At 34.8% G+C, this 13,354-nt stretch overlaps 2 protein-coding genes across 5 annotated transcripts; one reads left to right on the top strand and one right to left on the bottom strand.

Annotated features, from left to right (window-relative positions):
- Window positions 1–1,169: 1,169 nt before the first annotated feature.
- On the top strand, window positions 1,170–7,426 carry LOC130746476 (developmentally-regulated G-protein 2). 2 transcript variants are annotated; one of them, XM_057599109.1, is made up of 12 exons: window positions 1,170–1,312; window positions 1,401–1,486; window positions 1,646–1,713; window positions 2,952–3,028; window positions 3,285–3,465; window positions 3,696–3,752; window positions 4,332–4,406; window positions 4,539–4,658; window positions 6,157–6,327; window positions 6,470–6,583; window positions 6,727–6,897; window positions 7,045–7,426. In XM_057599109.1, the coding sequence occupies exons 2-12, from the start codon at window positions 1,417–1,419 to the stop codon at window positions 7,138–7,140; spliced, it is 1,200 nt and encodes a 399-aa protein (XP_057455092.1). In that variant the 5' UTR covers window positions 1,170–1,312; window positions 1,401–1,416; the 3' UTR covers window positions 7,141–7,426. The 2 variants fall into 2 exon arrangements, with proteins under 2 accessions (XP_057455092.1, XP_057455093.1); XM_057599110.1 differs by having other exon boundaries at window positions 1,196–1,325.
- A 1,913-nt stretch (window positions 7,427–9,339) lies between these two features.
- Window positions 9,340–10,843, bottom strand: LOC130746475 (protein ELF4-LIKE 4). 3 transcript variants are annotated; one of them, XM_057599106.1, is made up of 2 exons: window positions 10,596–10,843; window positions 9,340–9,983 (listed from the first exon to the last, which is right to left on the bottom strand). In XM_057599106.1, exon 2 carries the CDS (start codon window positions 9,946–9,948, stop codon window positions 9,604–9,606), a length of 345 nt encoding a protein of 114 aa, XP_057455089.1. In that variant the 5' UTR covers window positions 9,949–9,983; window positions 10,596–10,843; the 3' UTR covers window positions 9,340–9,603. The 3 variants fall into 3 exon arrangements, with proteins under 3 accessions (XP_057455089.1, XP_057455091.1, XP_057455090.1); XM_057599108.1 differs by lacking the exon at window positions 10,596–10,843 and adding an exon at window positions 10,195–10,421; XM_057599107.1 differs by lacking the exon at window positions 10,596–10,843 and adding an exon at window positions 10,088–10,239.
- Window positions 10,844–13,354: the final 2,511 nt, after the last annotated feature.

Here is a 13,354-nt window from a genome sequence, read left to right as displayed (position 1 = left end):
ATTTTTAGTCACATTTCAACCTAAAAGAAATATATAACCTCACATCAATGAACAACATCAAGCCACCAACTAGAAAATTAGAGCATCCAATTTGCAAATTAATCTAAAATTATACCTTTTTACACATAGTAGTGATAAAGCACAACAAACAACAAAAATGACACACATAACAAAAGTAGAGAAGTGAAAATATTGGAAGTGAATAGGTTAAAAAAACAACGGGAAGTTTAGAATATACAATAAAAGGAAGAAAGCATACAACGCAACGCACGACTTAAGGCACTGGGTGGTAGAGCACAACAAACGCCAAAATAACCAAAATGTTATCCATTACGTTTCTTTAGCAAAAGTAAAAGGACAAAAAAATAAAACTCGTAAAAGAAGCTTTTTCAATAATTTTAATAATATAAATGAGGCCGAAGCCCGAAGTGATTGACACATGTGAGTAGAAAGAAGGAAATTTTAAAGCCTCTTTGTCACTTTGTGAGACCTAGCTAAGTGAAAAGATAAAGGTTGACGTATGATATACAAATTTATAATATTTAGTGGAGGCGAGGCCGTATATATTTTATGTGAGTATTAACATAGAAAAGTAGAACATTGGGGATGACCATGGCATGGCCTAGTCCCCCCTACATCCGCCACTACTTTGATGGGCACCTTCCACCCCATTGAGCGCCTCCACCATTACTACCCAACACACGTCGCTTGCATCATGCACCATCGCTACTACCAACAACAACTCTTCACCACCACCACCACCATCTCATGGCATTCTTCGTCACATGACACCCTCAAACATCACCACCTAATTCCCTTCACTTATGATGTTGTTTTGACTCATCACCATCCTCCAACGTCAAACACCTTTCACACCACCATCACCATCAACAATTCCCCATCTGCATAACTCAACACTCTCCACCTTCAATACCAAGGAGCACCAATGCACGACACCCTCTATTACGCACTCACCACCACCACCACGACCATGAAATAAGTAAATGTACAAATATAATATCCTTGTTTGTCAAATATTGAAATAATATCACAATTTTTTTCTTCAAAAAATACTAATATCAATTTTGGGACATAGAAAAATAATAATACATTGTTTTGGTAAATAAATATCTAAGTGAGATTTATGTATGATTCATGGGCCAGAAAGACATACATATGTAAACTCTAAAGAGTAAAGTGGCCCAATGCCATGACCATCTAAAATCTAGCCCTTAACATCAGTTCAATTTTCTCAGACCTACACTCTTCTCTCTCCCTCTCTCTCTGCAATCTCGTGTGTGTGTGTGTTCCGGTGAGCTAGCTAGGTAGCTCAGTCTGCTCAATTGCTATGGAAAATTGTCCCTGTTCAACTTATCTGATCACCCTTTTGTTGTTTGCAGGCAAAACTCAGCGAAAATGGGTATCATTGAGAGGATCAAAGAAATTGAAGCCGAAATGGCTCGAACCCAGAAAAACAAAGCCACAGGTACCATTCCTCCTGCATCTATTGATTTTCAGTATAATTGGATTGGAATAACCATCAAAATTTCATAAAAAAGTGTTTTTTTTTTGTTGTGGGTAGTTTTTGTTATTTTTCCCAAAATCAATTTTTTGCTAGCCTTATTTGAATTTGTTTATTGTGCAGAGTATCATCTTGGGCAGCTCAAGGCCAAGATAGCAAAACTTAGGACACAGTTGCTGGAGCCTCCAAAAGTATGCACAGATTTTTTATTTTTATAATTTTTTTGTTCCATGATTGTGATTGCTATAGTTTCAAAAAAAAATGATTGTGATTGCTATTAATGTCATTATTTTTAATTTACTCTTCAATGTTCTGTTTCCCTTCTGATGATTGATGCAAGTTTTGATTTCATGGATATGTTTTTTTTTTTCTTTGGATTGGCACTTTTCTTTTATAATTTGGTCTGTTTTTAATAAGGGTTGTCGAAATAACCATAGGCGAAGTTTGGGTTAAATCACCCTAGTTCTAGGTGGAAAAGTGATATTTAAGATAAGTGGGCTAGAAATTTCATAATTTATCATTTATCTTAAATGTCGTTGGGCTAGAAATTTCATAATTTATCATTTAACTTAAATGTGGTTGGTCCACCCAGGACTAGGGTGATTTAACCCAAACTTTGTCTAGGAGCCCCTTTAAATAATATAAGTTCATCTGTAAGTTTCATGCATCATTCTTTTCTTTTTTCCAAAGAATGAGAAACCTGAATGCATGAGCAAGAATGATTCTGCATATTTTAGGATTGGGTTTTTTACACTTATTTAGAGTATGAAGTCTGTTTTAATATCTGTGGATTAGGAACTGAGGAGGGGATTTGCCAGATTGATTCTCAGACCCGGAACTTTTTATTTTCCGTTTTAGTTGTATTGATGTTTGAGCTACTGAAGAATTTATGCTCCTGTTTGACCCTAAACTTCATAAGCATTGTAGCATACATGTTTAAAACAGAGAACAGTAACACACACACATATATTGTTTGTGGGGGGGGGGGGGTTAATGGATACAGAGTTATCTAATCATTTTGAAGGCTCTGGCAGGACGATGGAGAATAAAATTTTATGATAATATTGCTGTTTTTTTGGGATCATGGTGTAGAGAACAATGGTTTTCGAAATAACACACATATATTCTTCCCCTTAATTTTTCAGGATCAATGGTTTTCTTGCCTTCTTAATATGTGGCTAGCACACCAATTTTTTAGTGGTGTTTCTCTTATTCATTTGTAAAGGCCTTCATTTGTTTTTTCTGATGAATTCTTATAGTATTTTGATCTGTTATAAGTATTGAAATTTAGGAATTCAGTTAGTGAATCTTTTGCAGTAATTGTTTTTGGTTCAACATGCGAAGTTTCTTAATTATTTGTCTGCCAAAACTTGCTATCCTTATGTACACTTTCTTACAAGGTGGAGTATCTTGGAAAATTATTTAATAGGGTTCTAGTGGAGGTGGAGAGGGATTTGAAGTTACGAAATTCGGCCATGGACGTGTTGCACTGATTGGATTTCCAAGGTCTGCGTTCTAAAACGAATCCCCCAAATCAATTTCTCTAATCCTTTATTTATTCAATACTATTATTTTAATGGATTTAAGTTCTATTGGGATTTATTCTTTTGTATGTTTGTATTTGTGGTGTATGTACTGTACTGCATGCTTTTGGGTGTCTCTTTCTTCTACGTGGTGTAGTATGCCGTATGCGTATGCTTAAATTTTTATTTAGTTCGGTAAAAATCTAACCCTTCCCATATTTTTCCTTTTAATTTTCCAGTGTCGGGAAGTCAACTCTCTTGACAATGTTAACAGGCACACATTCAGAAGCTGCATCTTATGAGTTCACGACTCTGACCTGCATCCCTGGGATTATACATTATAATGATACTAAAATTCAGTTGCTTGATCTTCCTGGAATTATTGAGGGTGCTTCTGAAGGCAAGGGACGTGGGAGACAGGTAAAACTAAAATTACTTATTTTTATCATTCCTATAGCACGTTTTAGGGTCTTTTTGCACTTACAAATTGATAATCAGTTTGCACATAATGCTGTTATTATATTTCCTAATACATCAGAGGTAACTTGTGAATAGAATATGATGATTGGTTGTTTTTCACTGATTGCTTTGGGAAACCTGGCCTTTTCATTATTAACCTTGCAAGTTTTTTTGTGTGAATGTTCTCTCAGGTTATTGCTGTTGCTAAATCTTCGGACATAGTGCTGATGGTTCTTGATGCCTCCAAAGTAAGTGTCTTTTGGCATTTTCTGATATCTGTCACTTTATGTTGTTGGTATTGCTAGTTGATAAGATGATCTGTTGGTTGTTGCTTTAAATTACTATTATTATAACTAGTGACTAGGGGTGATAAGTAGATAAGATATTGTCATTAAAGACATCCTTCAAACAGGCCCGGTGACAAAACTCGTTTCTTTTTCATTAAGTAATATTACTCACTGTTACCTATTATTTTTGTTTGTAAATATAAATTTACTTGCAAAGCTGTTATCTGATTGCATGACATCATAATATTACTGGATGATGTTTCTGACTAACTTCATGCTCCAGTTGGTGAGTTAATGTGGGTTCATAATTTCCTTTTCCTATTTTCTTTATATTCCTTTTATCACTTCTATTGTTCCAGGCTTCCCACTAATGTTATCATACCACAATGATTGTGTGTCTGCTTACATTTTATGGTCCCTTTTCTGCATCTGTGTTGCTTGTGGAATTGCTTCATACAGTGTTTGGCCAATATACTAGTAGTGTTTATTTGATTGGAAATTGCTAAACTTTCAATTTCCTTGCCACGTTTTTTTTGTCAGAGTGAGGGTCATAGGCAAATATTAACCAAGGAGCTTGAGGCTGTGGGCTTGCGTTTAAACCAGCGACCACCTCAAGTAAGTTTGTGCCCCAAAGGATATTTTGGGGTACATGACACGAAGCATATATTTTATATATCGATCTATGTTGGATGTTTATATTTTTCTCCTCACTTTCTCATGAACTCAGAGCTTTGTATTTCTTGGCAGATATATTTTAAAAAGAAAAAGACAGGAGGCATTTCATTCAACAGTACTATGCCTTTGACTCATGTAGATGAGAAGCTTTGCTATCAGATTCTGCATGAGTACAAAATTCACAATGCAGAGGTATAGAACAAACTTTAAAGTTATATCAGTTGTAATTCATTTTCATGAACCGTTAATTATGGGATATTATCAGTATGCAGTTACAGTTGCAAATGTTAATTGCATTTTTTACTACTGCCATAGTTTGTCTAAATATGATGGAGCAAGTGTAGTGACTTGGGATGCTTGGCTGGTTGGTGATGTAAGCATGCTATCTTTTGCATATAATATGATTTTATAACTTGTAACAGTCAATGGCCAACTCTTATAAAACCTTAGAAAGAAGCTCTTTTAATGTCAGATTTTATGTAAAGTGAGAAAGTGATGGTGTATCCATGCTTAATTGAATCAAAAGTGCACTGTAATCTTAACTCAAGAAATGAAAGGGTGGGTACACCCTCTTCCTCACATTATGTACAAGTCCACTTTATAGGAGATTTGTCCAAAGCCTTTGTCTGTTATAGAAAAGCCCAAGAATGACTTCATATATCTATCTTAAAGCCAAAAGCATTAGTCAAAGACCAAAGATGTACAAGTCCACTTTATAGGAGATTTGTCCAAAGCCTTTTCCGATTGAAACGTGCTCAGTTTCACAGGCTTGCATGTTCTGAAAATTAGTTTTATCATAAGGAGTGGCAGAAACAAGGAACATACTCCTAATCATTTCATTATAGAGGCCTTTGATACTGTGTCAAATATTGCTCACCTTAAAGCCAAAAGCATTAGTCAAAGACCAAAGAATGATTTTGTATATTTAACATTCGCTGTAAAATCTAAGTATTTTTCATATGACGAGGTCATCATTGAGCATTCAATGTCATAGCTTTCTTTCTGAAATGAGGAGAAAAATGTCTGGAGAAAAATTAAAGTGGAAATGAGCAGTAATTTACACTCTTGTTTAATCATGTTATCAACAGAAGTTACTTTGTTGCCTGAAAACAATTCACGGATTCCTTATTTGTTATTTGATTTTCTTCTGCATTTTGTTTGCATGGTTCTCTTTCACGTCTATCTGAGGCTAAGTGCATCTGTATTGCTGAGTTTGATCCTTGATGTCACTTGTTCCTGTTCATTAACGTCCTTCCAAGTAGAATTGGACTTTCATGTTGGCGGAAACTATGATTATGAAGATCAGTCTGGCATTTTTCTGTGAATGAGAAATCCTAGCAAAATTCTTTTGAACACGCTCTCCAGCACAGCACACTCAATGTGATTGGTTGATTTTTTAAAAAGTTAACATATTTCTCTCATTTCTTAAAATAATAGAACACTTTTTAAAAAATAAACCAATCATACTGAGTGTGTTGAAGAGTGTCCAAAAGAGTGTATTGATAGCACTCCTTTTCTGTGAATATAAAGTATCTTGTCTAGAGTTGTCATGTTGAATTTTGTAGTTTTCCTCATTACATCTGATAGATTCCGTAATTTTCCTTCTTACAATTACTATAATATAATCAGGTCTCTGTTTACCGCTATTTTCTACCTATATCAAGGGGTCAACTGACAACTTCAATTTCAGATTCTTTTCCGTGAGGATGCCACAGTGGATGATCTCATTGATGTCATTGAAGGAAATCGTAAATACATGAAGTGTGTATATGTCTACAACAAGATAGATGTTGTTGGTATTGATGATGTGGACAGATTAGCCCGTCAACCTAATTCTGTTGTCATTAGTTGCAATTTGAAGGTAGTTTCATACTTTCAGTGCCAACAGAAGAATACAAGATACCATGAAGTTTTAGTGATTTTTTCAAAATATTCATAAATTCATGTTTTATGAACATTTTTTTTGTATATAGTAACACATAATTTTGTGTTTTTGTGAACAGCTGAACTTAGACAGACTACTTTCGAGGATGTGGGATGAAATGGGTCTGGTTAGAGTTTATACAAAACCTCAAGGCCAGCAGCCTGATTTCGCTGAGCCTGTGGTTTTATCTGCTGTATGTTGTCTTATCATTATGCTTATAATAAACAGCTGTCCCTTATTCTATTTTACTTTTTTGAAAACCTTTAGCTTTTTTGTTGTGTTTTTATATTCTTCCAATCCATCAGAGTCATCACTTTCTCTGGCAAATTGTTTTAGGATAGAGGTGGCTGCACTGTAGAAGACTTCTGCAACCACATACACAGAAGTTTGGTGAAGGACGTGAAGTATGTGCTGGTCTGGGGAACAAGTGCTAGGCACTACCCACAACATTGTGGCCTTGCTCATTATCTTAATGATGAGGATGTGGTTCAGATTGTCAAGAAAAAGGTACCCTTCATCTTGTTTTGTGTCGTGTGACTGATCGGTGTATCACTGTGTTCGAACTTTGAATTCCATGTCGTTTACTTGTTACTGGCTGAAAATGCTTTACATTTGTGATAATGAGAGATTGAAACAATGATGTGTGTCCTTCAGGAAAGAGATGAGGGAGGAAGGGGTCGATTCAAGTCGCATTCCAATGCTCCTGCGCGGATATCTGACAGAGAGAAGAAGGCTCCACTGAAGACATAATTTTGTATGGCACTACCAATGTTTTCATTGATTTGCCTGGTGGATGGGAAAAATGACTAGAGGCTGGATGATAAATCCAAAAGCAGAGATGGTCTTTTCTTAATTCCTCTTCCAATATGAGATTGAATGCTCCTCCTTTGTGCTTTACTAAGGAGGGCACCTGTGTTTTGGTCACCCATGTGTTGTAATTTTTTAACCCTCTTATAATCTTTGTTAGTCTATGAAGTCGGCATCAATAACATGAGTGGAAATAGAAAGGAAACGTGCATTGCATCTTCAGAATTTACTGTCATTGTTTATCGTGATTGCCTTTCTCCTTATACTGCACCATTCATTTGAAAACCTTAATCTGTCTTTGTCTCTACACCCTCGAATATCAGAATATAACAGGGCCACAAATTAAAGAGAGAAAGAAATGGAATTGTTATGTGGAAGAAATAGTTCCAATTAGGATATAGATCGTACGAGAATACAGGGTTCAACATAAGCTTGTTTCTGTTGTGTTCGCTTTCTAGAACAAGCAAGCGATTTTTCTGTTATTTTATATGAAGTAGTAGGTTATTTTTCATTTCATAGCCATGAGTGCTTGCATTAAAATTGCGATCCTCTTATATAATGTCATCTTAAATTTCGTGTCTATTTGGTCCTTGTTAAGGGAAGGAAAAAACTTGAAAAGCCATTTCAAAGGCTGGATCATAAAGTAAGATCAAAAGCCAAATTCGAAGAAGCATGCTCATGGAGGGGTGATTTGAATAAGAGGGAAGCAACATGGTCAAGAAGTGTTATGTCAGTTCTAAACTACATTTATGGGATTCATAAGTTAAAGTTAGTGTCTTCTTGCTCAAACATGTAGGTAATTTATGGAATTCCTAAGTTAAAGTTAGTAGGCTTCTTGTTCAAACCTGTAGGTAATTTCCAAACCAAAAGCCAAGTTACTCGCATCACGCGTAAACACTATCTCTATTCATAATTAGGATCTCACGTAATTAAATTAGGAGTTAGACATAAATTTGAAACATAATAAGATCAAGTCTCTAATAATCCAAGAATGCTTGTATTAGTAAAAAATCATGGATATTGAGCCTATCTATAACCATGAGTGCTATTGTTTATATAGTTGTATCAGTCACCACGCACCACTACTACTAATAATAATTTAAAACAAACTAATACCTAAACTTGAAAAGAAATATTAGGACTGACGCGTATAAAAAAACTATAGAGAAATTCTTGTTTTATAAGTAGAAATTAAATACTTGTTTAAACCAAACATATATTTCCCCACCAAAGCACTTTCCTTACTCTTTTTCTTTTTTAAACTTTCTAAAGCTCTTTACTTTACATCATGTATAGGTGGATGGATCCTAGGCACTCAGCATCCAATGAGTCTCCAAACATAGACTTCACCAAGAATATCATATCCCCTACCCCCAGAGTCAATTATTGCCACTTTTCATGGTTAGGCAGAATGCCACCTTCAATTATATTAGTATTCTAGCTGTAATTATCATGCAATTACATTATCCATCAAAAAGCCAACAAAAAGTGTTTATGTCAAAGAATCCCAATCATACTTCATGGGTGGGATGAGAAGTTTCAGCAACACATTTTTCAATCCTTATAGTTGGTCTATTTTTTAAATCGTCAAAAACATTTGTCATCCTAATTAAAAAGTGTGTTGACTTTTCAAAAAAGTAAATCACATACGTTAAAAAAAGTGTGTTGGTAGCATTTCTCTTCATTTCATCTGATTAGAAACAAGGACTAGTCCTAGTCGAGAGTTTGGTGTCTAGGATGGAGTAAGTCACTATGGTCGCTTTCTTTCTTTGCACCCAAACAACTGAAACAAATATGATGATGGACAAGATCTCAAAAGGCATTAATATTATTGAGCATGCTCCTAAACATGAAACAGAAAAAACATACACATTAATCTGAGAGTGGTAAAAGACCAGCATGTAAGCTCTCTGGATTTTAATCCTAGCAGTAAGTGTTGGTTTAAGACCACAATCATCAATAAATGATATTTATTAAGCACTAAGCGTCAGTTAATGGATCTCAGGCACCTAATGTTTGATAGAGATCCAAAAGGAAAGTAATTAACAATATCTCACCAAATGATCAAACAGGCAGAACAACTGAATTATCTAGAACTTGCCAATAAACATCAGTAAGATCTATGAAGTTAAGCTTGATAAATTGGTCCATGAACATAATTCATTTCATGATGCTAAAGAGTTACAGGAAATCACAATTCTGTAGTCCTCAAAGTCAAATTGATGCTATTTGAACAGATTAGAAGATTAACTAGAGCTCTATTCCCTGTAGGCATAAAACCAATATGGAAGACTGAGCACAAATAAAATTTTGGAGGAGTTATACAGTCTCACCAAACAAATTCTTTCCAAGATCATAATACACTTCTTGATTGCAGTGATTCGTGTGAACATTGGATTCAGTTTATTAGCCGGATCTAATTCTCTTCTGATTGACTTTTCCATCAGACTTCAGAGTCCCACTGGAGTCCCCTTCAGATGAAGCTTCCTGGGACTTGGTAAAAGAACTAGAGATATCAGCATAGAGATCAACCACCCTTCTGATGTTGCTATTGAGCTCCTTAATCAAACCCACATTTCGACTCAGATTATCAGGCATCTTGGACTCATGATTTTGGTTTATCTCATTGATCAGCACCCGGTTCTGATTCAAAATATCTTGGGCTTGCAATAAGCTCTTCTGAAATACCTGCATAACTCTGCTATCTACTTGACTTGTATTACCTAGTTCTCCAAATATATCACCATCCATTTCAATTACACTCAGGATTCAATTAACAAATAATCCTGCAACAAATGAATAAAAGGTCAAAACCCTGAACAATATGAAGAAGAAAAGAAGACATAAGTGTGTGAATTCTTGCAAAATTTAAAGAAGAAAGTAACTATACAGAAGCAACTTGGTAAGATGCCTAATCTATCTGATTGCAGAAGAGAAAAGAGAATCCAAAAAGCTGACTCAGTTGAAACAGGAATTCTAGGGAAACACAACTTTTACCAAATTCTTAACTCTATCACCTAAGCAACCAAACAAAGAGGGTTTGCATAAGATTCCAAAACATGATCTCTCTCACTGACTTAAAGCAAGACAGACCCTTTTCAACAAGAACAATAAGAAAGAACCTTTTCCTTTTACTGGTACCAATGAAAACAATTTGATACAGATCATGACACAGTGAAAAACACCTTCCCCAGTAGTGGGAATCCAAAAAGCCAAGTCAATACAGATAAAAGTCTTCCAATCCAATAAAATAAGACAAACCCTTTTATTTAAAAAAGAAAAAGATAAAATCTTTGGTGTAATTCTGCAGAATTGAACAAGGAAACAGACAAACCCAGAAAACAATCAGCATCAAAAAGGGGAATGAATTGTCTAAGAACCCGTGAATTTCATCTTACCTTGAGAAAGTGGAGCATCTCCCAGCTGTGGAAGGTGACGTCAAAGAAGGAAAGAGGGTGGGAATTTAGGGGGCAAAGTAGAAGTAGGGAGTCCCTGAAAATGATGGAAGAGAGAAACCTCGTTTACTTCACCCAAAGATGAAGGGTGAGTTGTGTTGTTGTGTTAGGGGAAGTCACATACAGCACAGCACAGCACAGCACAGCACATACAGATTGCCTACACTGAACGCCAACAGCCCAACACCATACACATGTTCAATTTCATTGAATTGGAAATAAAATATAAGATCTCATATAAATTTTAACTAGATAAAATATTAGAAAGAAATTGTTAAAATCTTAAATTTAACATATTTTGAATTCATATTAGGGCATTACTCCATTACCTATTAGAATGAGGATTTCGGCATCGTAGGATAGTTCAAGTGGTAGGAGCTAAGGACATATGATTGGGTAGGGGAGGTCTATGGATCGATTTCTAGCGGGTGCAATTTATATTTCTGATGTAAAAAAAAATAAGGATTTGAAACCCTTTAGTTCATTATTTAGAATGTAAATGATTATATAAAACTTTATTATAGAAATATCATGGAAAATTAAGGTAAAAGGGTTTGAAACTCTTCTCCTTTTTTAGATGGGTACCATATAAATTGCCTTGATATTATTAAGAGCAAATTACATTAACCCCCTTAAGATTTAGCATTGTTGCACCAATCGGCCCTCTATTATTTATCAGGACATTAATCACATTTACTTTATTGGAAATATTGCACTAACGTGCCGTGAGATTTATCATTATTGCACCGACGTCCCCCGAGATTTGTCATTATGACACTCAACACACATTTGATATTCTAAATGATATATGAATGAAGGGAGGTCAATGCATTTGAAAAAATAGAGTGGAGGTCAAGTGCTATAATGACAAACCTCGTGTTATCTACCATAGGGTTTTGTTTAAGTCTGAGCCTTAATCTATTGAAAGTTTGGCCTAGCCCGGTATCCTGTTTAAAGATCTGTTTTATAATATGACATTCAAATATACTAACAAATCTATTTGTAAACATGTCAACAAACTTATAAATAACGAGAAAAAGTATAATAATATCAATATCGTCTAAGTCAAAGTAAATAAGTTATCAATCTCTATCTATACAGATTTATATGGTTAAATAATTATATAGTCTAACATGCTTGAACATATAAATAGGTCAATAAGTGTATAATTTTTAGATATTATAATAGAAATTCAATGAAAAAAATAGTAAAATAAATTTATATTTTTCAAATAGTTTAGTCCGTTGGACTAACAAGGTTTTCTGAGTGGCATAAATCTAGCCTTTTTAACTAAAATGGTTTTTCAAAAAACCTTAGCCTTGTCTATATATTAATTTGGCCTAGCCCTAGACCTGATGTGGGCTAGGCCATAAGCCCCTGTCGACAACCTGACCTACTTCCATTCCTATTCGGGCTATGAGCAATCTTCTGGTCTGATGTTCTATCTTGACAAATCTCAGCTATTGTATAGACGAAATGTGTCCGGTCTCAAACACAGTTGTTGGGTATAATGGCAATAGAAAACTCTGATAAATATATGAGTTTGTTTACCATTATTGGTAAGTCAAAAATCCAAATTTTGTGTTTTGTTAAGAACTATGTGAAAAAAGCTCTCAAAAGGAATGAAGGAGAAGGGTTTGTCTTTTGGGCCTCCATATCGAATTGGATTCTAGAACAAGGCCCAACTCTTGATATCCAAACTACTATTTGGGCTCTTTATATCCAAAAGTACTATTTGACAAAAAAAGAAATATCCAAAGTACTAGTTGGGTGTTGCTCTTGACATCGTAATAAAATCTCTCCACACCACCTAAAATTTTCCGTAGAAGACAGAAGAAAACAACTGCATTTTTTTAGAATTTAATTTTGGTAACATAAATTATATTTTTTTTTCTTAAACTAGTTTCTGGAAGCCGTGTATATGAATTTTGGAAAGTGTGAACCAGTCTTGCACCATTAGAAAATAAAAGTCTTCAGAAACAAAGAAAACTAGCACCGAGGGAGAGGAAGGGGAGGGATTAAGGGTATTTTCAGAAGTTTAATAACTTTTTATGTTACAAAAATTCTTTGCCTGGCACTGGGGGACTTGAATATGAATCTCTTTCTCTTGAACATCAACCTTACCACGGAAGAAAAAAAAAAAGAATTCCCACCTAACACGACTCTAGAACAGCGGATAAGCCTTTCCTAACCAACCCCTGAAACTATTTGAACCAAAGCTGAAACAATTGATTCAACCTCGGGTAAAAAGAAAGTAATCACATCGGGATTTTTTTTTTAATAGAACCAGGTGAAAGGGCTTTAAACCGAGGGTAGCTCGCCCGCAAGTCCTAGTTGGGGAATAACTCTGCTTACAAGTTGATTTTTTGGGGAGAGTATTTTGGCTGGGAAAAGCACACCTCGCACTAATTTTAGATGCACTTTTAAGTTGAGTACTTTTTTATATAAATATTTAATCATGTTACTCTTTTATTTCCGTCAAAAAAACCATACGTATCAAATACATAAATACAAAATACGAACGGTTTTATTTATATATTTAAAATGAGTAAGTAAATATTAAAATATATTTTAATTATAGAATACTATAAAATAACATGAAATATTCATTTTTTAACCATATATCTTACGGGTTGAGAAAAAAAGTTCACAACTTTTTTACATTGTAGTCCATCAATGAACCACTAGAAATCATGATGAAC

The sequence above is a fragment of the Lotus japonicus genome, chromosome 3 (assembly GCF_012489685.1).
Source record: "Lotus japonicus ecotype B-129 chromosome 3, LjGifu_v1.2".
In the NCBI taxonomy this organism is placed as follows: Eukaryota; Viridiplantae; Streptophyta; class Magnoliopsida; order Fabales; family Fabaceae; genus Lotus; species Lotus japonicus.
The sequence above is the reverse complement of the archived record's forward strand: the minus strand, read 5'-3'. Positions and strand labels throughout refer to the sequence as shown.